Source organism: Lynx rufus, unplaced genomic scaffold (assembly GCF_022079265.1).
Source record: "Lynx rufus isolate CCGP_SWC_20201006 ecotype Redwood Valley unplaced genomic scaffold, mLynRuf1.p SCAF_2, whole genome shotgun sequence".
In the NCBI taxonomy this organism is placed as follows: Eukaryota; Metazoa; Chordata; class Mammalia; order Carnivora; family Felidae; genus Lynx; species Lynx rufus.
In genome coordinates, this window is record NW_025814834.1 from 66,740,819 (window position 1) to 66,765,487 (window position 24,669).

Consider the following 24,669-nt stretch of genomic DNA (forward strand, 5'->3'; position numbering starts at 1 on the left):
AAGGGAAAATGTGATTCTGAGTCTTCTCGAGGAAAAAACACTGAATGGGTATAGGAGAAAATCCTAAGAAGTCATCTTTTCTTAGAAAAAAAAATGTGTTGGTTATTATATATAAAGATGTTCATCTGGCTCTTAAAAGATAATCTAGTCTTTTCTTTAAACAAAAATATATTGTTTTTAATGTGGCTTAATTGCCTTGTATAATAAATGAGGAAGTGATGAAATAATATAATGTTCTATGACAAAGCAACATTCAGTAGGCATATGAAAGTCACCAATTTTATGGAGACAAGGTGATCTAAGGATTTCTTGTTCTTATAGAGAGGTGTTGATACTCATTGTACAATGAAATGCCTGTGCTATCACTTCTATATTCTCTCATGCTTTTCATTTAACATAAAAGCTCATTGATTTTACTTTAGAATAAAGCTGTTTGGGAAATAGTAATTTATTTGCAAGAGTCCTTGTATTGAGGGCACTCTGGGAACAAAGGTAATATCAAAACGTACTGACTGAGCACCAGTATAAGCTATGATCAAAAGCATTGTTTTCATTCCATGCCCACGTATCCAGCAAGAACCGGTGCTGAGTGAAAGAAGCTGGGGTTGGTAGTTGGAGAACTAAATGTCTTGTCTTGTTTAGTGGAAAATGTTGACTGTCCTTTCTCCAGTGTTCTGGTTAGAAGATTATGGGGGGGAGGGCAAGAAAGGGATTTTATCACCTTCATTGATAATATTTTGATAACGCAACTTCAATAACTGGGGAGAGGACCTCAGCTCTTTATCTCATTCCTACTCCCTTTGGGTATGACCTCAGGTAAGTCAATAACTTTTCTTCCATGCCACAGTTTCTTTTTCAGAGAAGACAGTGCTAATTAAATACCAACTTTTAGAGTAATTCAAATCCCAAAAAGTAATATGAGTTTATGTTCTTATCGATGCCTGATTGGTCCTTTTGAATATGTGGCCTGTACAGCATAATATAAACATAATAAATGTTAACAGAGATAAAACCACGTTAACCCTGAAAGCCTTCGTTAGATAGAAAGGGGGAAAAGTCCCATTTATTACTTGCAGACAGAGCTGCTTCTATGGAAGATCAGCTTCAGCACGTTAAATGTGTTTTTTAAATGTTATGCAAACACTTGAGCTTAAGAAGATAAAGTCTTCTCTAATGCCATACTAAAATCATTTCTCCTTAATGTAGCAGGCAGCAGCTGTAACTGCCTCAGAGCATTCCAGAGAACCTAGCGCTGCAGGTGGGCTCTCCGACAGCTCATCTGAAGCCTCCAAGTTGAGTTCCAAGAGTGCTAAGGAAAGAAGAAATCGGAGAAAGAAAAGAAAACAGAAAGAGCAGTCTGGTGGGGAAGAGAAAGATGAGGATGAATTCCATAAATCTGAGTCTGAAGACAGCATCAGAAGGAAAGGGTTTCGCTTCTCCATCGAAGGGAATCGATTGACATATGAAAAGAGGTACTCCTCCCCACACCAGGTACGGCACTGCTGAGTTCATTGATGCATGACTGAAAATCAGAACACTGAAGAGGGGGAGAATTAAACCAGATTTATGAATTGTCATCAGCTGCATTGACTGCCATGTTTCTTATATTTAAATCTACCCTTTCTTTACATAGCTATGAGAAAATTTTACTCCACATATATGTAAGTCTGCAGCTTTGTGTAGTTGGGGTAACACTGGGTTGAAATTCAGAAGACTGGATTCTCCTCCTGATACTATCTGCTGATACCTGTTGAAACTAATGACATTTAATCTTTCTGTTACTTGACCTTTTTAATGAAAAAAAAAATTTGGATGTAGGGCTAGCTGATCAGTACTTTTTTTGGTTGTTTTATGTTGCCTTTTCCCCCTAACTTCTTTATAAACCAGCATTCGTGCTTCTGAAAACTTCAGTTGTGATATGCTTTATCCAAAAGCACATGACTCTGAATTTCAGAAGTCTGTGCTTTATAGATGAAATAGGGGTAATAATTAATTTAAAGTGATTTTAGATAGACGCGCTAAAACAATTTGTGAAAAATGTTGGAATTCCTTGAAGGAAAGAGCAATAATGTGGCCTTGTGAAGGCCTTGTGAAGGTCACGCTGCCAATGTTTATTGAATGTTTATGGTGTCCAAAGTAATGTGCTAAGGATGTTTGCTTTTGAACTTGAAAATGTTGGTTCAGGGTTTGAGTTTTCTTCAGTGTCTTTAAATTGTGATCCTTCTCCCCATTCATAATCTCAAGGTCTAGAAATTTCTTATAAAACCAATTTAATTTGAGCACATAAAATGAGAATGTTAATGAAAAGGAACAAATCACATCCTGTTATGAATACTGAATCTCCTTCAACTTAATTTTGCAAAATAAAAGCACATTTCAAATATCTATATTAATATGCTTGTACTTTTTTTGGTTTCAAACTTCTAGTCTTTGTTGAGCATCCGTGGCTCCCTATTTTCCCCAAGGCGAAATAGCAGAACAAGCCTTTTCAGCTTTAGAGGGCGAGCAAAGGATGTGGGATCAGAGAATGACTTTGCTGATGATGAGCACAGCACCTTTGAGGATAATGAGAGCCGGAGAGACTCCTTGTTTGTGCCCCGACGACATGGAGAGCGGCGCAACAGTAACCTGAGTCAGACCAGTAGGTCTTCCCGGATGCTGGCAGTGTTTCCAGTGAATGGGAAGATGCACAGCACTGTGGATTGCAATGGTGTGGTTTCCTTGGTTGGTGGACCTTCAGTTCCTACATCGCCTGTTGGACAGCTTCTGCCAGAGGTGATAATAGATAAGCCAGCTACTGATGACAATGTAAGGAAGTTTTAAATAGTTCAGGCATGGCTGGCCCGTTATTGCTGCACCAGCCAGTGTTTCTACAGAATGGAACCTTTGAGAATGATTCCTGGTTGGTCAAGCTGCGAATGCACCTGCATCTTGTAATACCTTTAATAGACTAACCAACTAAAACTTAAGGCCTCAACACTCTTGCATAACACCGAATGCATTTAATTATTAAATTTGCTAAGAATAAATTAGACACAATCATAAATTACTGCCTCCAGTTGGAGGATTTGCTATATACCCATGCTGAGATTAGATAGCAGGCCATCCTCTAAAGCTTTGGTATAAAAGTAAATGAATGATTCCCATGTTTAAGTATAAAGGGTGTATAATAAATCTTTCCAACAGATTCTTCAATATAGCTCTGCCTTATTTTAGAAGATTTTCAAGAACACTGTGCCTCAATAGATAGCTTCATTGTTATCTTGAAGTTTCTACTATTCACATTTGTCTTTCTAAAAAATAAATGCTGATATAAGTCTTCTCAAAATGAATCTAAATGATGAGACACAAATAAATTGTTAATACAGACAGATAAAAGAATTGTCTGTGTACAAACGTATGTTATGTTTTTGTGAATGTATACAGGATGAGGAATTTCTAAACACATGCTGCCTCTTATTAGACTGTGAAACCACTTGGAAATATATCAGCATGATGAGGCATGACTAAGTCAGAGTTAGATGACTTATTGCTTTGGTACCCTGGATGAAACTGTTGTCCATGCAGCATGTGTGACTTTTTTAACATACAGTTTGTGTTGTCAATGACCATCTATGTCTTGTGTACAAATAATGAGATGGCAGCTACATGTGTTGTAATCGTTTGTATTTCTTTAAAAATAAATGGCTACCTTCTCAACATAAAATGCCTGATCATTTATATGACTTTTCAAGTTATTAGTTTTTTACTAGTAGTTCAGAACTAGTGCTAACTGTTAAATATGGCTCTCAATAGATTTATTAACTATATCAAAATTGCATCATGTCTCATAAAATTATGAAATTAGAGGGTTAAAAAACTCAGTTTTTGCTGTATGACTGAATGGTTGACAGTTTGGATATTCCAGGTTAATGATACAATAAGTCAGCAATATCTGCCATCACCAACTAAATATGAAAGTGCATGATGCATGTGTTTCATGAAATTCACTGTGTCACATCTGGTTATTTGCTTATCATATTGCTCAAGTTAATCATTTAATACATTAGAATTTTCTTTATAGGGAACAACCACCGAAACTGAGATGAGGAAGAGGTCAAGTTCTTTCCATGTTTCCATGGACTTTCTAGAAGATCCTTCCCAAAGGCAAAGAGCAATGAGTATAGCCAGCATTTTAACAAATACAGTAGAAGGTTTGTTACCCATCCCATTATCGTGCAATTATTTTCAGTAAACTTATATTTTCTCACTTGAAACAAATATCTCTATTTGTAAATTGGAAACAGTACGTTAGAAAGAGAATATAATAGGTATTATTTAAGATTTATTATTTGTTACACCTGCTCATATATTCTCGGAACTTTAAAAACGTTACTCAAATGCAATGATATTGGAAATCTAAAGAATGTTTTCCAGTGTGATAATTCTTTGAAAATGTGGAATAAAGCATTTGTTAGAGGTTCCTAATCTTATTAGTCACAGTGACCCTCTCTTTTGTTCCATTAGGCTTAGGACTTCAACACCATCCAAAATACTCTCAAGATTGGAGGAGAGGAGCAGGTCATTTCACAGAACAAAAACAAATTTAAAAGATGATTCTTGGCTCATATCAAACCCTACCCTGTCTCTTATAGACTTAGGATGACAGCTTAGCCAGACATTAACATAGGATTACACACAGTATCTACATTTCTACAACTCATTTTCCTATGGAAAAACTTCATTTAAAAGACCATTCACTTCAGGCCAATCATTGAGCCATGTTGTCAATACATACAAGAAAAAATTATTCTTTGCTCCCTCTGCCCTATGTGTATGTCTGAAAAAATATCTTCAGGGGTCTAAAGAATAAATGCGATAGTCTTTTTAGATACAAATGAGGCTGACTCTGTACCAAATGAAAATGTGTTGATTACTGAAAAAGAAGACTTGTGGATCTGAAATAAATATATGTATCTATTAAATATATCTTTTGGTGGTTCTTTTTTTTTTTAATCCAGAACTTGAAGAATCCAGACAGAAATGCCCACCCTGTTGGTATAAATTTTCCAACATATTCTTAATCTGGGACTGTTCACCATATTGGTTAAAGGTGAAACATATTGTCAACCTGGTCGTGATGGACCCATTTGTTGACCTGGCCATCACCATCTGTATTGTCTTAAATACTCTTTTCATGGCCATGGAGCATTATCCAATGACGGAACATTTCAATAATGTGCTTACAGTAGGAAACTTGGTAAGCATATTGGAAGGTAAATGTGTTCAATCTTCAAATTTTCTGTTTGAGAAACTGTTTCCATTTATAGCTTAACACAGTCTTTCACCACCTTCCTACCTCCTGGCTCCCAAAAGATTGGAATTATAGCTAGCTGGCTATACCTTAACTTTTGCCAACAATAAATAGCCCTTAATGTCAAAGCAAAAGCTAAGAAAGAGAGCAATATATAGGCCTATGGTACTACTTGGAATGTCAATATTGTATTTATAGTTTTTCAAGATACAGAAGCAATTTAAGGGCACACCTCTTGAAAAGACATTATCACAGTTTCCCTAGCTGTAGAAGACTAAAAACAAAAAAAGTAGATCTTTTCATTTTGCTTAGTCATCATCATCATTATAAGCAAAAATTTAACATCTCAAAAATGTCTTTAGCTTTTCCACCTCCAGCAGCTAGGTAGGACATGTATTGTTTTATCCATCCATTCTATATCAAAATCATCAAATATTGAAAACCTCTAGTATATTTTGTGTATTATATGATTAGCAAGGCCATTTTTGGTAAAGGTTGCCACTTAATTCTTTCTCCTCTGTGCTTAAAAAACATGAATTATTAAAGTGTTTGTCAGTTGACTCAATTTAGGAATATTAGCTTTTATTTGCTGAAAGAAAACAGACTTTAAAGTAATGTATGTATTTTTCATAACATTTGTTTTGAGGTATAAGATTTTTGATGGTAAAAAGCAAGACATGTAAAGCATCCTGAGTTGTAATATTTATATTTTTAAAGGTCTGCTTTTTATATTATGGAAATAAATTTATTTTTTTCACGTGCATAACAAATTGATAATATAACACATGTATTATAGTAATAAATGTACATGTATAATAATGATCTGATTTGAGGGAAGGGGAATATGCTTATAGACAATTAAAAGTGATCATGGGCAAGATCTTGTCAGTACCTGTGTTGTGTAAAGTCTGGAGGGACAGACAGTTTGATGGGACAGAAGGAATACTAGTTCAAAATAAATTTGCATTCCAGTCCAATTTTTGGCATTTTCTAGTTGTGTGATATCTGAGAAACCATTGCACCCACGTAAAGACCTGTTTCTGCACCGGTAAAGTGATATTTATATCGCCTGCATTAGCCACGTCCATGGCTAACAATAAATTTCTGTAACGATAAAATGAAATAAAGTATATAAGAGCCTTTTTATCAGCTATACATTACTACACAAATGTGAGCTCATAATAGAATCATTATGGGGAAAGTAGCATTAACATTTTGTTCTGCGATCAAATACTATGTCATTCTACTTTATCATTATCTGATGGAATTAGAGTAACTTTGTTTTGATCTTAGGTTTTCACTGGGATCTTTACAGCAGAAATGTTTCTGAAAATTATTGCCATGGATCCTTACTATTATTTCCAAGAAGGCTGGAATATCTTTGATGGTTTTATTGTGACACTTAGCCTGGTAGAACTCGGCCTTGCCAATGTGGAAGGATTATCAGTTCTCCGTTCATTCCGACTGGTAAAAAATAAACAAAACAGCAACAAAAACTAAACCTGTCCAACAACCAGAGCTCGTATATAGTACTGTCATAGGTTTTACTACACAACTATTAACATTTTAAATCTTTGTGTACATTTGCATCATCAAAACTATCCCTAAATGGAAAAAAAAAATTATCTCCGTGTGTTTAGAAAAACCTTTATTTAAAAAAAAAAGTACAGTCATGTAAAGTTTAATATATTACTCAGTTGCAATTGTGACTAATTATCATTTCTAGAGATGACTACAGTTAATATTTCTGGATCTAAGAAAATACTGGTAATGAAATATATCACATTTTACTAGTCACTTGAAAATATAAACAGCCTTTTGTAGTGGTAAATGGTGATCAGACACAGTTGGGCATGCAGAAAATTCCTAATTCTACCTCTGGATAATATGCTTCTTCTCTAAATGAGAGGAAAAAAATCTGTAGGATTACTTAACATGCTCATTGGTTTACATATATGTCCCTGCAAATCAGGGGAAGAATTATAGGTATGGGAAATACTCCAAATTTTTAAGTGCAGGCACAGCTATGTCAGTACCCTAAAGGAGCATTAATGAATAATAAACATTTTTCTCCACCTATAGCAGGACCTCAGTATGATGTTGCTTTGCATTCGATTGGCAAAATGAATATCTTTTCAACAGAGATTATTGTGAATCAGATGTTAATATTAGTGTTGGGCCTGGTATGCCTTAGAACCACATTCACAAAACAAATTATGGACAGTTGGCCCCAAGTAATCTTCAGAAATTGACTCTTAGGGAAGATGATCTACATGGTTAAAATATGGAAGAACTAAATTCTTCCTAGAAGGTCCAAAAATTAACAATGAGCCTGAGAAGTTTCAAGGGCAGGGCAGATGTAAGAGATTCTATATTAATCATCATTTCTTGGTAAACCTCAGTATATGCAATGCTTTTAAAGATCATAATAATAATTATATAATTTTTTTTTTATTTTCCAGCTCCGAGTTTTCAAGTTGGCAAAATCTTGGCCAACATTAAATATGCTAATAAAGATCATTGGCAACTCAGTGGGGGCTCTGGGTAACCTCACCTTGGTGTTGGCCATCATCGTCTTCATTTTTGCTGTGGTTGGCATGCAGCTCTTTGGTAAAAGCTACAAAGATTGTGTCTGCAAGATCTCCACCAACTGTCAGCTTCCACGCTGGCACATGAATGACTTTTTCCACTCCTTCCTAATAGTGTTCCGCGTGCTCTGTGGAGAGTGGATAGAAACCATGTGGGACTGTATGGAGGTTGCTGGTCAAGCCATGTGCCTTACTGTCTTCATGATGGTTATGGTTATTGGAAACCTGGTGGTATGTACCCATTGAAGATATATATTTCAGAAATAGATTAAGAGCATAATAGGATAGTGACCATTTTGCCCAAGCAAAACTATGATTAATAATTTGTAAAGTCTCTTGCCTTGGAGATAAATATAGATGTATAGATATAGATATAGATATAGATATAGATATAGATATAGATATAGATAGATAGATATAGATATGTCTCACTTTCACAACACAGTAATATAGCAGTGACCCTATAGTTTTTATATTCAAATCCACTTTGTCAATCATTTCATCATATTTGTTATATGAATTTTAATAGAGTATCATATTGAAGACATGCCTAGAAGGATATATTGGGAACATTTTTCAAATTCAGAGAAGAGGGAGAAATCTGAAAAAAATTTTTAAAGAAAGCCTAATGTTACTTGCCAGTATAGGACTAAAGAGTGGAGTCTTTAAGTGTTCATAGTGATTTTACCATTTCCTTGCCCCTTCGTGGCATATACCGTTTAATCACTCTATGTCATGGCCGATGCATCAGCCAACCTAGGTTAATCAATTCTCTAGTGGTGCTAGGTCCAGATAAGGATTGGCTAATGATGCCTGAGATTACCCAAATGGAATAACTGATCAATTCTTCTCTCTCTTTAAGTTTGAAACGTTAATTACTCTTTAAGGTATAGAAAATTTTAATATATTCCGAAAGATAGATAGATAGATGCATAGATAGATAGATAAAGTATATATATATAAAGTATCAGTCTTATGGAAGTATTGGAAATTATTTATAAATGGTTCTTCTAATTAATCAATAGTGGAGCATGAGAAATAATGGGTTAAGAAAATAAGTGTCAATACCTGTGTTAAGATACTTATTCTCATTCTGGATCATAATGATTATTTTTTAATTAATATCCAACTCAATATCTCTGTTTATCATAAGGGAAACTATAGAATGTATTTCAGTGTATAATTGCAAACACTAATGATTTTTAAGGTTAGAACTTGTGCATAGTACATATATCAATCTGTCTTCTTATAATCATACAAGTTTAAACATAGCTAAACCTTAGGTTAACTCATTCATCATCTTTGTTCTATATGTGGGAGAATGTGAGACCAATAGAAATCATGTCTTTGCCCAAGGATGTAGAGTGTAGTAGCTACTGAGCCAGATCACAAATTCAGATTACCCAACTTCTAATCACTATTCTATGGTGCTTCTTTCTAATCTAGTTGTTAGAACTTACAGTTTCCTCTACACTTAGAGGAATAAGTGATCACAATCTGCTCTTTACATTGGGGTGAAATTATAATCATGTTTGTGTTATTTTTAAGGTCCTGAACCTCTTTCTGGCCTTGCTTCTGAGCTCATTTAGTGCAGACAATCTTGCAGCCACAGATGATGATAATGAAATGAACAACCTCCAAATAGCTGTGGACAGGATGCACAAAGGAGTAGCTTATGTGAAGAGAAAAATATATGAATTTATTCAACAATCGTTTGTCAGAAAACAAAAGATTCTAGATGAAATTAAACCACTTGATGATCTAAACAATAAGAAAGACAGTTGTATGTCCAATCATACAACAGAAATTGGAAAAGATCTTGACTATATTAAAGATGTGAATGGAACCACAAGTGGAATAGGAACCGGCAGCAGTGTTGAAAAATACATTATTGATGAAAGCGATTACATGTCATTCATAAACAATCCCAGTCTTACCGTGACTGTACCAATTGCTGTAGGAGAGTCTGACTTTGAAAATTTAAACACAGAGGACTTCAGTAGTGAATCAGATCTGGAAGAAAGCAAAGAGGTAAGATTTTATATGTGTGGGTAGGTATAAATTTATATGTACATGCATGTATTATTGCCTGTATGTAAATATATATTTGTATATTATTGCCTTGGGTAAATCATATTTGTGTAATGAGATGAGGAGAGAAAGAGTGCAGAGATAGAATGGTAGGTAGATCCTCATTTCATCTCACATGTCCATGGAAATGGATTCAGGAAAAAAAAAATGATAGCTCATTTTTGTAAAACATTGTGTAGTTTTTTTCAGGATTTTAATTTGAGTAGTATCTCAGTTTCATTAAATATTTGACTTTTGCTAAAGAACCAATGGAAGCTGATTTCTTTTAATGATCTTTATTTTTGTAAAATTGGTTCTAAGGTACTGTTAAATTTGGCAGTATTTTTTCTAGTCTGATTTTTTTTGGCTTGAATCTTTAGGTTTACATTTAATATTTAATGAAGACTAATAGCTATTACATGCTATCTGTTGAATTAAGAAAGAAACTTTAAGAGGTGGCTGGGTGGCTCAGTCGGTTAAGCGGCCGACTTCGGCTCAGGTCATGATTTTGTGGTTCGTGAGTTCGAGCCCCGCGTAGGGCTCTGTGCTGACAGCTCAGAGCCTGGAGCCTGTTTCAGATTCTGTGTCTCCCTCTCTCTGACCCTCCCCCGTTCATGCTCTGTCTCTCTCTGTCTCAAAAAAAATAAATAAATAAACGTTAAGAAAAAAAGAAAGAAACTTTAGGAAAAAATGCAACTTTTATTATAAAGACCATCCATAACAAATAATTTTGCTGCAAAAATTTTACATTATTTATACTGTTTTTGTTTGTATTGTTCAGAGCTAGTTCACAGAAAAACTGATCTTTTTATAAAAAAGTGACTATCCACTGAACCACTGGATGCAGTTCTATTTCTTTTCTGCATACTCTGTGTCATTTTATATCTTGGATTATCGTTGCATTAATTGAAAATTTAAATGTAAGGGTAGTAGAGACTTTAGAGATAATTTAATACAGTATTTCTCAAATTTAAGTCATGATCCATAGGAACTGATAAAACAGTTTATTGTACCAGTAATTTTTTTAACTGTAATTAAACAGAATAGATGATACCATTGCACATTGCGTGTTTTAGGAAATCTGATAAATTAAGCTTTTGCTGCCTATACTGAACTTAAATGCACTGCTTTTCTAATCAAAGTGCAAGCATTAGGTCCATGGCTGTAGTGCCTAAAGTTCAGAATTCTTAAACTGTTTTAGCTCTTTGAAATCAGTTGATGGGGGGTAGGAGGGAGGGGAGGGTAGGTGATGGGTATTGAGGAGGGCACCTTTCGGGATGAGCACTGGGTGTTGTATGGAAACCAATTTGACAATAAATTTCATATTAAAAAAAAAAGAAAAGAAAAAAACGAACAAATTATAGGCTGGAAAATTAGTGTTGTTGATTCCCCTTGAATGTGTGAAGGTGAATCAGAGAAATTGATGACATTAATAAAAATGATAACAATAAATTAGTTTAAACTAAATGTAAATAATTGTTAAGCTGAGACCTGAATGAACCTTAGACAGAGAGGGACTTAGTTTAAACCCCATTTATTCTTATTTTATTAATAATCCTTTTAATTGAATTAATTGTATTATTAATGATCAGTGTATTTAACATATAATGCTCACTACTAGAGTCTGTCTTCATTTCGCTGTATTTTTAGAAAATAGCAAATTCATTAGTGCCTGGTTTGGCCCAGCCTTTGGGGGACCCTGGACTTTTGAATACAGTGATATAATCAAGCTTCATTCAGAAAGGGAATAAGGCTCAGGCTGCTACATGGGGTTTTGGATAATTTGGGAATTAGTCTTTAAGAGCCTTTTTAAATTACTTGGATTGCATTCTTTTTTATTATAAAGACAATTCATTTCCATTGTAAAGAATTTGCGAATGACAAATATATAAAGAAGAAAATTAAAGCAATAAATGAATAAATAAACATTAAAAAAATGTTTAATGAAAGCAGTGGGCATGAAAACTGCTGGACCCCAGGTAGAATGGATGGCTTCTTTTTTTGGTTTCCAGAGACAGAAGGCAAAGAGTTTATGCAATGAACAACTCATGTTCTAGGCTTACACATATTACAAAGTATTGTAAGATTTTGTTATAACTACTTACATGCATTCTTGTCTCTCCTTTTATATTTGTGACATGTTTGAACATGTTTAGCACAAAGCAGGCACTCAGATTAAACTTTTCCATCTCTTTCCAACTCTTTTTAATGGAACCATTTTGAGGGATTCTCATTATCACACTTGCTCTGATGAAAGCACACCTGAAAATACAGTTTTATTTCCCATGATCCAGACGCCATTTTTCTCTTGATTCAATGTAATGCTGTATTAGGTCCTGTCGCTTTTATCTTTATCGGACATTTGCCTTGTCAATTTATATTGGGCTTCTAGGAAAGTAATTTTCCCTCATCCTTTTCACAAGAATTGCTATTGAAACACAGTTGTATCTCATCCAGCTGAATATTTATATTAAATACTGAACCTTCTATTCATCCCCATTACATTTCAGTTTATTTCATTCATTTTTCAACTGGCTTTCTGTAAATATTCTTTTATAAATTACCACATCGTCACAAAGTTCCTGGCACTTGCCTTCACCATTTGTTTTTTTCTTCTTGGTCATAAATAAACTCAATTAAAATTATTTTTCTTCATTGCTTCCTTAGTCTTATGCTGTATTCTCTTCAAAGGAAGGCACAATTTAGAAGATGTTCTTTTAGTGGAATTAAACTGATAGCAGATGCCTCAAAAGATGAAGTTTCTTTACTCTAAATTAGGAATGCAGTCTATACTGTATTAAAGTAACCTTATCATTTTGGTTCTTTCTGTTTTAGTCTTTGTTCTTTTGCCTACCTTCACTTACTCACCAGTTACCATGTGCCAGGGAGTGTACTAGTAATAGAGGATACAAACGAGCCGTAGTTTTGCATATGTGCATAGTAATTATAATATTATATGGTAATTATCATATATACATATATGCAAATACATATATACATGTATACACACATACATATATAGTTGACCCTCGAACCACATGGTTTGAACTGCATGGACCCATTTGCACACTGATTTGTTTTTTATAAATACAGTACAGTACTATAAATGTATTTTCTCCTCCTTATGATTATCTAATAACATTTTCTTTTCTCTAGCCTTATTATAAGAATATAGTATATAATATATATACAAAATATGTGTTAATCAACTGTTTATGTTATCAGTAAGGCTTCTGGTCACAGTAGGCTATTTATTAATGGTTAAGTTTTGGAGGAGCCAAAAGTTATATGCAGATTTTCAACTGCACAGGAGATCAGCCCCCTTAACCCCTGCATTGTTCAAGGGTCAACTGTATATATATTTGGATTTTAGAAAAATGACTTTCAACCTTTAAATATGAATTTCCATGTTGGGAAATACCTTATTGACTCAAAATGTTACTGGCCATGGTCTCTGTTACCTGTTCCATTTGAATATGTTAATGTTTCCCTTCCTTAATTTCAATAATAAGCCTTATCTACAATGGATCATTATTGAAATTCTATTAGTGGCATGAGTTAAAATTACAAATGCCCATTGTTTATTACCATTTTCTAAGCACTTGTCTGTAGACATGTGAGGCCCACAATTATAAAGGTGTTGGTAATTGATTATGCTCTAGAGCCAGACACTGTGTTGTATAATTCCATTTTAGCCACATACCATGTGACCTTACCCGACTATCTAATCCTCAATTTTCTTATCTCAAAAATGAGGATAATATCACCTACTTCATACTTTCTGTGGACTATTAAATGAGGCTATAAATGCGAAGCAGTTAGCATAATGCCTGACAAATTGTAAGTATTCAATAAACTGTCATTATTATTATTACCAGTAACATTCCCAACTGCTCCCAGTATTTTCTTGTAAGAAGTACTAGTAACATACTCCACTGTTAGTCCTTTTGTATTGTTTGCCTTCTGCCCTCAGTAATAAATTTCTTTACGTGTTTATCTGGGGAAAGTGATAGATTTTGTATTATCTGTTTAATTTTTAAATTTCTCATTAAATTCTTGATATGGTAGACTCCTTAAAAAATGTAAGAAAACTTTTTTCTAAAGAGCATTCCAGTCAGAAAAAATAAATATACAGAAACCTAGAGACATGAACCAACAGGATGTGTTTGGAAACAATAATAGTTTAGTATTTCTGGAATATAAAATCACAGGAGATGAGGCTACTGACTGCCCCAATTTCCAGGAAACCGAAAACAGACTCCATATTAAGGGACATGTAAAATGGAGGCCTGTATTTGCTTTGCCTCCCCCTTAAGATGCACACTTATACACAACTGACCCCCACCCATTCCAGGACAAATCTATGGTCTATCTGTCTCTACTTGTCCCATGTTTGTTCCCAAATGCAGAAAAGGCATAGCATGGGTCACATTCATCATTCTGTAAATCCCAGCAGACCTCAACCCACAAAGTACATTCAAATAACCTAAAGAATTGTTTTTAAACCCTTATAATGTTTCGAGGCACCTGGGTGGCGCAGTCAGTTAACTGTCCAACTTCTGCTATGTCATGATCTCGCGATTCACGAGTTCGAGCCCTGCATCAGGCTCTGTGCTGACAGCTTAGAGCCTGGATCCTGCTTCAGATTCTGTGTCTCCCTCTCTCTCTCTTCTCCTCCCCCACTTATACTCTGTCTCTCTCTCAAAAATAAACAAAACATTAAAAAAATTAAAACCTCATAATGTTTCTTGACTCATGCAGTAGTAAGAATAATGGATCAGCTAGAAATATGGGTTTCCACTGAAAACTAATAATAAAGGGTGGTGGCTTGGACAGATTTCAAAGAGCTTTAAAAACTGGGCAAAACTGCTGAGACTGTGCAAAAGACAATATAAGATGATATCTCTCCAATTAGAAAGTAAGATTCTTTGGTTATGGATTGTATTTTATATAATTTTAGTCTTCTGAGGCACCTACTGCAATGTTGGGCACAAGTGTGTGCTCAGGAACTTTTTCAGTTTTGGTTGATTTGTTTAAATACTAGACTAAAAGTCTGGTGGCCTTACGTCTACTCTGGGCAAATCACTAACCCTATATTGTCCCATTTCCTAATTTGTAAAAGGAGGACAACTGTCCAATAGCACTTATAGGAATATTATGAGGATCTAAAAGCTATTCTGAAGTTAAAAGTGCTCAAAAACATAAGGGGCCAAGGCACAATTATATCATAATTCTGTCTCATAAATACTTTTTAAATGAATTGAGTTATTAAACTTCTACTTTTTGGAATAAAAACACGTATTCTAAGCTAGTTAGGGAAAAAGTACACTTGTTTTTGCAATGAGTGAGCCCCAGAATGAGTAAAAATGACATTTGGATCTTTGTAATTCATGTCATGTTAATAACAGATATCATATGTTGAGTGCTCACCGTGGGAAAACACTGTTTGTAGGGTTTTACAATGTGTTGTCTCCCCCAGTGCTTCATACCAGGAGATAGATATTATTAGTCTAATCTTACAGATAAGGACATTGAATGCAAAGAGTTCAAGTAGCTTGCCAATGTCACACAAATAGTAAGGACTGATCCCAGGCTAGAATACAGCAGCTGGCAACACAGTCCATGTTCTTAACCATTACACTAAATCTCCTTAACAGTGCCTGAAAAAATAATTTCTTTGGCATTTCTTTAAAATAAATGTATTGTTTATTAAAGAACTAAGAATAGATGTCCATTATAGAGTTGGTCTTAGCTACCAAACCTCTTCACTGGGCATAGGTTAATGGCACAGCCACAAGTGCCTGAGTCCTCTCCCTCAGTCCTGGAGGATCCTCTTTCTTCTGGAATGGCCTGCATGTTAGACCGATCTGCTGCTGCATCTCACACTGACCTGTGGAACTCTAATTCTAATTACAGAGCACTTATTCTGTTAGGCTATGGTTACTTCACATTGTATTTTAGGAAGACATGCTTCTGAGTTTAAGGCTTAAAATCATTAGGAAGCACTTCTATGATTGCACCATTAGATTATGAAATCTTTGAGAATAGGAGAAACACTAACCAGGTCTTAGTCACCTTAAGGCCATAGCATATACAAAATGTTTATTAAATGAATGAGTAAATGGGTAATGAATATTTACTTCTAGACTTCCATTTGCCCTCTCATTTATAACATCTGTGTTAAAATAAAACTTATTTGCAGCTTTGCTGATATTCGTTCATTTAATACTTTTACCTTTACTGTACTTGGGTTAAAGAACATGTGACAATTTCCAACCTCAGCATATACTGCTCAGCAGATTAAATTTGTACTAACACAGAAAAGTCTACAGTGAACACCTTACGTGGCAACTGATCCTTTTTTAAATGTACCTGAGAGCAGGGATTAATCCGTTTCATTTACCAAAGTATAGCCCACATTTAGCATAGTGCCTAGCCTATAGAAAGTGCCCAGTAAATATATGTTAAATAAGGAAATAGGAAGTCTCTGGTTAATCTTGAATCAAAAGGGATAGGTACCAAGATTGTTACAAGTATCCAAATTCATGAACACCATGATAACATAATGTTTCTCATAGAAAATCATCACACAAAATATCTGGGGATATTAGGAATCTCTGCAAGATAGATGCGTATGCCCCCAACTTTTCTTTCTGTACAGTCTCTTCACAAATCCTCATGGTCTCTGATGTAGCAACTATTGCCTCCATCCTGTATTACAGTTTCTCCTTTAGAAGACCTTACCACAAACTTAGATAAATGGACAAGATTCCTGCTCTAAAATAAAAGAAAATCATGTAAATTTTAAGTGTCCCTTTGATCTCATCTCTTAAGTTTTTTTTTCCTTAAATTCATTGCCAATCTTCTTGAAAAATAGATTATACTCACTGTTTTCCCATTTTCCACTGCTTAGTCACCTTCAAACATCCCCTTTCTGTTTTTTTCCCTAACTTTCTCAATGTCAGAAACCATTGATGTTCTCTCTTAATTGCCAAGTTCAGTGACCCTATCTCACCTGTTTGTCTGCAGTGTTTCCTAATTCTTTTTTTTAAATTTTTTTTAATGTTTATTTATTTTTGAAAGAGAGAGTGTGAGTGAGGGAGGAGCAGAGAGAGAGGGAGACGCAGAATCTGAAGCAGGCTCCAGGCTCTGAGCTGTCAGCACAGAGCCCGATGCGGGTCTCGAACTCACGAACCATGAGATCATGACCTGAGCTGAAGTCAGACGCTTACCGACTGAGCCACCCAGGTGCCCCAATATTTCCTAATTCTTTAAGCTCTGTCATTCCCTGGCTTCCAAAAAATCCATGCTACTTTCCTCCCAATCATATAAGCTCTCAAATTGCTTATGAGAAGTCTAGATTCATTCTCAACTTCTCTAATTTGAAACCCCTCATCAAATTTACTGTCAAATCCTGTGGATTTTATCTTCTAAATCCATCTCCAATCATGACCTCCGGCTTCCTATCCTATTATTTCATCTGTATTACTAGAATTACCATCTGAAGCACATTGCCATGGACAGGGAAAAGGCAGTCTTGAATATATCGTAGGCAATTGCACCATCTTGATGAGATTCATTTCTTCTGTCCAATTCCCCAGGACTCAGCCCAGTCCTAGTCACATCGTTGCATGAAGTTTATGTCTTTTGACTCTATAATTTCTTGCTGGAAATTATCTTCTTCTTCTTGCCACTCTCCTCAAAATCTAACAAAACAAAATGATCTTTGAATTGAGATTCATGACTTTGTCCATGTATTGACTCAATAAAGATATGTTGTTGCTTTGTTGCTCACTATATCAGGCAACTCTTAATTCTGGAAAACCCTCTCAATTCCCCCCAAATATAATTGCTAGCTGCATAACATGAAATGTGTGTATTATACTCTATTTCTCTGTTGCGTATCTGTCTGTCCTACTTACTAATCTTGTGAGCAGCTTGAGAATAACTGTGGTCGTATATATCTTTGTACTTCTAGTAACAAGCACAGAACCTGGCACAAATGAGGTGCTGCATCAGTGGTAATTGGCATTTTATAAGTTAATTATGCTTTTCATGAATACATACATTTTTATCAGTTATATATTCTGAAAGTATACAGATAGAATAAATCAAGTAAGACTCTTCTTCCTAAGTCAAATTAAGGAAGCAGTTTGCTTTTGGATGCAGCTTCTCCTCTCCGGGGAGGTGGCAGGGAGGAGAGAAGGAGGAGAAAAGAATACACTCAGAATCTCATATAATTATCTGACGGATGCTCAGGAAACACTTTGGAGAGTCCCATCTGGACATTGGTTGAGGATGTCCTTTCAGCTCTTGCCTATTTCCTTATCCTGAGCTATAGTTTCTCAGGGCCATGATCTTTATGAGACGACAACTATTCCAGCCAGTGGATACGCAAACTCCCTCTTGCTTACATCGAAGTGTTTACCAGGTGGTGCCAACTCTATGTTTCTTTGTCTACTACACATCCCCACCAGCTCTGTACAATGTCCGACCTCCATCATCTCTCAGCTTTAACTGCTGCAACCCCCACGAATATTCCTCCTCACTCGTCTAGTATCCACATAATAAGTCATCTTTCTAGGAGGTAAACCTGGTCAAAGGTCTCCCCTCTTTCTAAACTTTCAGAAGCTGCCCCTTGCTTACAGTCTATATTACTTAACATGGCGTATGAATCCTTGCAAAAAATGACTCTTAGTGACCTTTCCAGCCTCACATAGTAGTACCCTCCTCCCCTCCCCATCCGAGTACACTGCTCTTTTGTTTCCTAAAACTCCCCATGCTCTATCAGGTTCTGATCCTTATGCCTGTTCTCTCTGTCTAGAACACTCTCTTACCCCCGCCTCTTCACCTGCCCCACCCCCATCCAACTCATCCTTCTGTCCCAAGTGTTATTTCCTTCTATTGTAACCTTCTTAGACTGAATTAGGTGGTGCTCTCAAGATCCTCTACACGAATCCAATTACCGTGTGTGACAGTTGTTTGCTTCTCTGTATCTTCCATCTGATTGAACCCATGAGGGCAGGTATTAGGACTATTATCGTCACTATTTCATTCTTCAGGCCCTAATCTTGTTGTGCATAGACTAATATTTTTGGTAGTTGAAAAGGTCAAATGTTAGCAATTACAAATATTATAAACTATATAATACTATTATGAAAATTATTACCATTTATCAGGCAAGCACATGCCAAGCATTTTCCATGTGTTATCTTGTTCAGTCCTTATAGCAACCATGTGATGTAAGGACCATTTTACAAATTAGAAGCTAAAGCTTAATGAGGTGAAGATAATTGCCAAAAGTCCGTAAAATCAGTAATTGCGATTCAAACCCAAGCCTGGCTGGCTCAAAACAGGACTCTTAACCCTTTCATTATAGTTATACAGTTCCTCCCGCCAGTAGACACTTATTAAATATTTGTTAAATGTTATCATTCATCATTAAAAATTAATGTCAAAAGAACGCTAGAGACTCTATGCCCATTTCAGCAAAATGAATTTAACAATGGAAATTACTCATTTGATTTACAACTTTGACTTCTAACTTGGGAATTATAAATGTAATTTTGCAGACTTTTTTGTTTGTTTGTTTCTAACTTATTTGTATTGCAAAAATTTTATGTTGGTCCAATATATGATGAGATGTTCTATTTCTTTTGTTACCTTATATCTAATCATCAATACAAAGTCCATGTTTGACATACTTTAAAGCAGTATTCGGAGTATGCTAGAGCTATATTCCTTGACCTTCCCCTCTACCTTGGTGAAAAATTTGACTAACACTGGATTTCACAATTGATAAGAACAAGTTAATAATTAGTAAATATGAAAAATGCACTGAAGACTGTCCTTCCAATATACAGCTGGATGAAGAAATCATCTGGGTTTTAGGGATGATGTGGGAATTAATGGACTAATATTTGACTTTTCCAGCTTCTCTGTGGAAATGCTAAATCTCAGGACATTGTATTTTTCTTTGATATTGTTGCTTTGTTGAGAGTCTTTAATAGAGGTCATTTAAATTTTTAATATGCACAGTGTACACAATGAAATATTAATACTAATATTTTTGACGTTGTAGAGCATCTCATTTCTGTATGATTTAAGATATATATGTATAGATATTTAAGTACATATAAGTATATATAACAACAGTAAAATGCCCATCTTTAAAACAGTACATACCTAGCTTAAAAATAAGTATTTTTTCAAAAATAAAAATATATGTATATATACATACACATATTTCATGTCCTTTGACCCGTAAATTCCAGATTTATATTTTAATAAATTTTTCACTTATTATAAATTGAACTCCTTTTAAACCCTATAAATGAGCTCCCTATAACAAACCAAGTCTAAAATAAGAGCATAAACATCCTAATATCAAGTCAGGGAACAAGAAAAAAAACATTTAATCATTTACTCTTAAAAAATATTGTGGAGTATTTTATTTGCTGTGCTTTGTTTTGCTTCACCCTCAAGGTCAAAATCATTTGCTATAGTAGAGAACATTTTTAAAAAGCAAGAAATGTTGCATAAATCCATTGAGGAGGGAAAATGCTCTTACCATCAGTGTTATAGTTATTAAGTGGTTATTGAATGCCCTGGTGTAAAAAACAAAGTGGATGCTTCAGATACGATATGGCCCCTGCATTCTCTCGGCTCACTTTATGAAGTCAGCCTGCCAAAAATACATGAACATTACAGGTCAAGGCAGAATTTAGCTTGAGAATCATGTGTGAAAATATACATATTTTCAAATAAATTAGCTCATTGAGAAATCAGTTAAATCAAAGGTTGATTAATGGCTTAATAAACACGAAAATAGATTTTTTAAATCGTCTGTTAATCTCAAAAACTGTAAGAACCTAATGCTTTATTATTTTAATGGTGAATTTCAAAACAAAATTAAATTTGAATTTAAAAACAAAAAAAGGAAAAATCAGTTGCACTCATTTTTGCTGTTATCCAATTTTTTTAGTATTTTATTAGAGATGGATTCTTGCCATCATCTAAAAATCATTTCCTTCTATTTTTGAGTAATTGTGTTATTACTCCAATGAAATAAAGAACTCAAAGCCAACAACTGATTTCAACAATGAAAAATACAAGAATATATTGATAAAGATACATAAAAATGGTTGTGAGAGTTTTAATACCATTCTCTTAGCCTGTGATAAAACAAAGAAAAATTAAATAAGGACACTGATTATTTGAATAATATAAGTAATAAAAGTAAGTATATCTTGAATGTATACATTATCTCAAAATTTACTTATGCAGGGTTTTCATATTTTCTTTTTTTTTGAGACTTCTTATTTTCAAGTGCTCGTGTATATATTTATATTAATTAACAATATACTAGATAGCAAAGTAAACCTCAATAAATTCAAAATAGAAGATATCATATAGAGTTATCATCTAATCAGAAAACAGTTAAACTACAAATTAATAGTAAAATAATAGAAAAAATTCTAACAATTTGAAAATTAAGAAATTCCCTCCTAAACAAATATTGAGTTAAGGAGCAAATAAAATACATAAATAGCTGTTTGGAGAATAAGAACATTCTCCATCAGAATCTGTGGGATAGGACCAAGTAGTCATTGGATGTCTTAATGATGACAAGAATGATCAAGAAAGAATGAAAGAACATGACCAAAAACTTAGTTTGAGAAATTAGAATTTAAGCAAAATGAAGGGAATATATGTAGAGAAATTAATTAATTATCAGTGTAGCAGATGATATTAGCATAGCAGTGGTTCTTAGAAAAGAAAACTAATAAAACACACAGAGTTTGGCATGGTTGGCAAGATCCTAAGATGACCCCGAAGACTCTTGCCCTTGGGTAATCCCCAGCCTATGAGTGCAGTTGAAATCTGATTATGATGAGGTACCACTCCTGTGATTATGTTATGTTTATAGCCAAAGGGAGATTATCCTGGGTGTACCTGACCTAATCAGATGAACCCTTGAAGAGCAGTTTTCTCCCACTGGTCATGTAAGAGTAATTGAAGGAGAGAGAGATGCTCTGGGGAGAGAGAGATGCTCTGAGTGGCTTGGAAGAAAGACTGCCTATGGGGGCCTATGTGGCAAGGAAGTGTGGTGGCCTCCACTTACAGAATGGTTCAAGGCCATGAGCTAGCAGGACAGCAGGGACTTCAGCCTTAAAACCGCAAGGATATGAACTCTGCCTATAGCCCATAAGTTTGGTAGATCTTGAACCTCAGATGAGAACTGCATTCCCAGTCAACACCTTAGCTTATCCCAGTGAGACCCTGAGCACAGAATCCGGCTATGTGGGACCAGACTTCTGACCTAGAGAAACTGTGAGATAATAAATTGGTATTGTTTGAAGCTGCTAAATTTGTGGAAATTTGTTACACAGTAGTAGAAAACTAATACAAACGGGAAAAATTACATGTTAAGGAAACTCAAATGATTTTCTGTTTATAAAGTGCAACTGCAATCTGGTAAGAACACAAACACTCCGGTAGAAAAACAGGCAAAAGACAAGGATGATTGACAGAAGAAAAAAACATAACTGAAATGAACCTCAAGAATCTTTAACCTTCATTTTAATAAATTAATATTAAAGTAACCATAAAATACTTTGTACTTTTCGCTTTGGCCAATAAAAAGGGGGACAAAGTAGCAAAGGAAAAGAAACAAAAACAGATAAATAATGCAATAATTCACTATGCTGATGAAGGGGTTCTAGGAGACAGAAACTTAACTCAAATCTGAGAATATAGTATCTCCCAATAAATGTTTAGTGATTACATGAATATTGCACAAAGGACTAGTACAGAAGCTAACTTAAAAGCCCAGTTACATGTGAATGGTTTCTCTGTTTCCAAGGTGGGAGTAGCATTCATTTTTGCTTCTCCCATCCTCGCTCAGAGATGATCATGGGATTTTTCTAGACACAGACCCAGCACCTATGACTCATCTATGCACAAAGCAGCCATACCCACCCTGAGCACTTACTGTGTATCTCTCCCTGAGTCCAGGTTTCTCCCTGCATTGCCTTCTTACCATTTTCAGTATCACATCTCTTTTGTATCATTTCAAATCCTAAAAGACTACAGAGTGGTAGAACACTACAGCAAGAACTTTAGAGATCATTCCTTCATTTTACGTGTAAGAGACTGGCCCAGGGAATTATCTGGGCAAAACCATACAGAAAGTGAGAGCTTGAACCCCCATTATTAGGGGCTTTCTTCCCACTACTATGGTCTGATCCAGGAGAGGGGTGTAAAGATGAGGTTGTTGGTGACCCACAGGTGACTAACCTAAAAAACTAGGTTAGCTTTTTTTTTTTTTTTTTTTTTTTTTTTTTAGAGCCAACCACATCTTTATTAGTCTCTGCAGCAGGGCCACTGGAGCCCCTACCTACAAGGGAATTTTAGCAGACACCAAAGAAATGAGGGGGAGTCTTTGTAGATTTTAGTCAGAAGGTGATTTGTCTTAAAGCATCACACCAGCTTCTGCTGGCAGGTGGATTGAAGAAAGGCTTAACTGAAGGCCATAGACTGTTTTAAAAGTTCTTGGAATGATCAGCTGAGAAATGGTGAGAATTACAGATGTGACCTGGCTGTGTAAAATAGTTTACAACATCTACCTACTTCATATGTGAATAACCTTGCAACATGATAACAATTCATGCATATTTTCTGCATGCATGCAAATAAAACAATGTACATAATGGGTACAGTGATGTGTGATAATGAAATATACACAGAGGCAGCACGTCCAATTAAAAATAACTTTTTAAAGTTTATTTTTGAGAGAAAGAGAGAGAGTGAGCATGAGAGGGGCAGAGAGAGAGGGAGAGAGAGAATCCCAAGCAGGCACCATGATCAGCACAGAGCCCAACATGGGGCTCGAACTCACGACCATGAGATCATGACCTGAGCCCAAAGCAAGAGTCAGACGCTTAACCATTGTGTCACCCAGATGCCCCTAAAAAGAACTTTTAAGTTAGGAGTTTTGAACCCTAACTTATCGACAGATTAACTGTGTATGTTTGCCAGGTCAATTATACTAGTTGTACCATCTAGGTCCAGTTTTCTTTTTTTTTTTTTTTTAATTTTTTTTTTCAATGTTTATTTATTTTTGGGACAGAGAGAGACAGAGCATGAACGGGGGAGGGGCAGAGAGAGAGGGAGACACAGAATCGGAAACAGGCTCCAGGCTCTGAGCCATCAGCCCAGAGCCCGACGCGGGGCTCGAACTCACGGACCGCGAGATCGTGACCTGGCTGAAGTCGGACGCTTAACCGACTGCGCCACCCAGGCGCCCCTAGGTCCAGTTTTCTAATCTGAATGTAAAGTTCTCCAGGGTCATTTTCCATTTTGATTCTTATAAGCTTCTAGTAAAAAAAAAAAAATACAAAAACACAAAAACTTGAGAATAATTTATAAAATGTATTGTATTGGAAGTGTATGTCTTCCACATAGTGCAGCTTTCATGTTCTGCTGCCCACATAAGCATGGTTGTTGGTACTTAGCATAAGGAAGTTAAAACAGTTTACTTTTTTTCTTGAGAGAAAAAGAGGGGGAAAGGAGCATGTTTCTAACATAGTTCAGGGTAACATAATCAGGAGAGCGGTGGCCCATCACCTTCACGATATTCTGTTGGCTAGAAGGAAGTCACAGGCCATGCCCACATGCAAGGGTGGGGAGTATTGGAGGGCGTGACAACAGTGGCCA

At 35.4% G+C, this 24,669-nt stretch overlaps 1 protein-coding gene across 5 annotated transcripts in view; it reads left to right on the forward strand.

Moving 5' to 3' along the window:
- LOC124515210 (sodium channel protein type 1 subunit alpha) overlaps positions 1–24,669 on the forward strand; it is an 81,287-nt gene that overhangs the window by 24,786 nt on the left and 31,832 nt on the right. The window contains exons 10-16 of one of the 5 annotated variants that reach the window (XM_047083873.1): positions 1,207–1,491; positions 2,428–2,808; positions 4,064–4,193; positions 5,001–5,239; positions 6,587–6,760; positions 7,756–8,112; positions 9,430–9,912. In XM_047083873.1, the coding sequence (XP_046939829.1) occupies positions 1,207–1,491; positions 2,428–2,808; positions 4,064–4,193; positions 5,001–5,239; positions 6,587–6,760; positions 7,756–8,112; positions 9,430–9,912 (2,049 nt within the window). The remainder of the gene's footprint in view (positions 1–1,206; positions 1,492–2,427; positions 2,809–4,063; positions 4,194–5,000; positions 5,240–6,586; positions 6,761–7,755; positions 8,113–9,429; positions 9,913–24,669) is intronic. The other 4 variants (XM_047083874.1, XM_047083876.1, XM_047083875.1 and 1 more) reach the window with 4 other exon arrangements.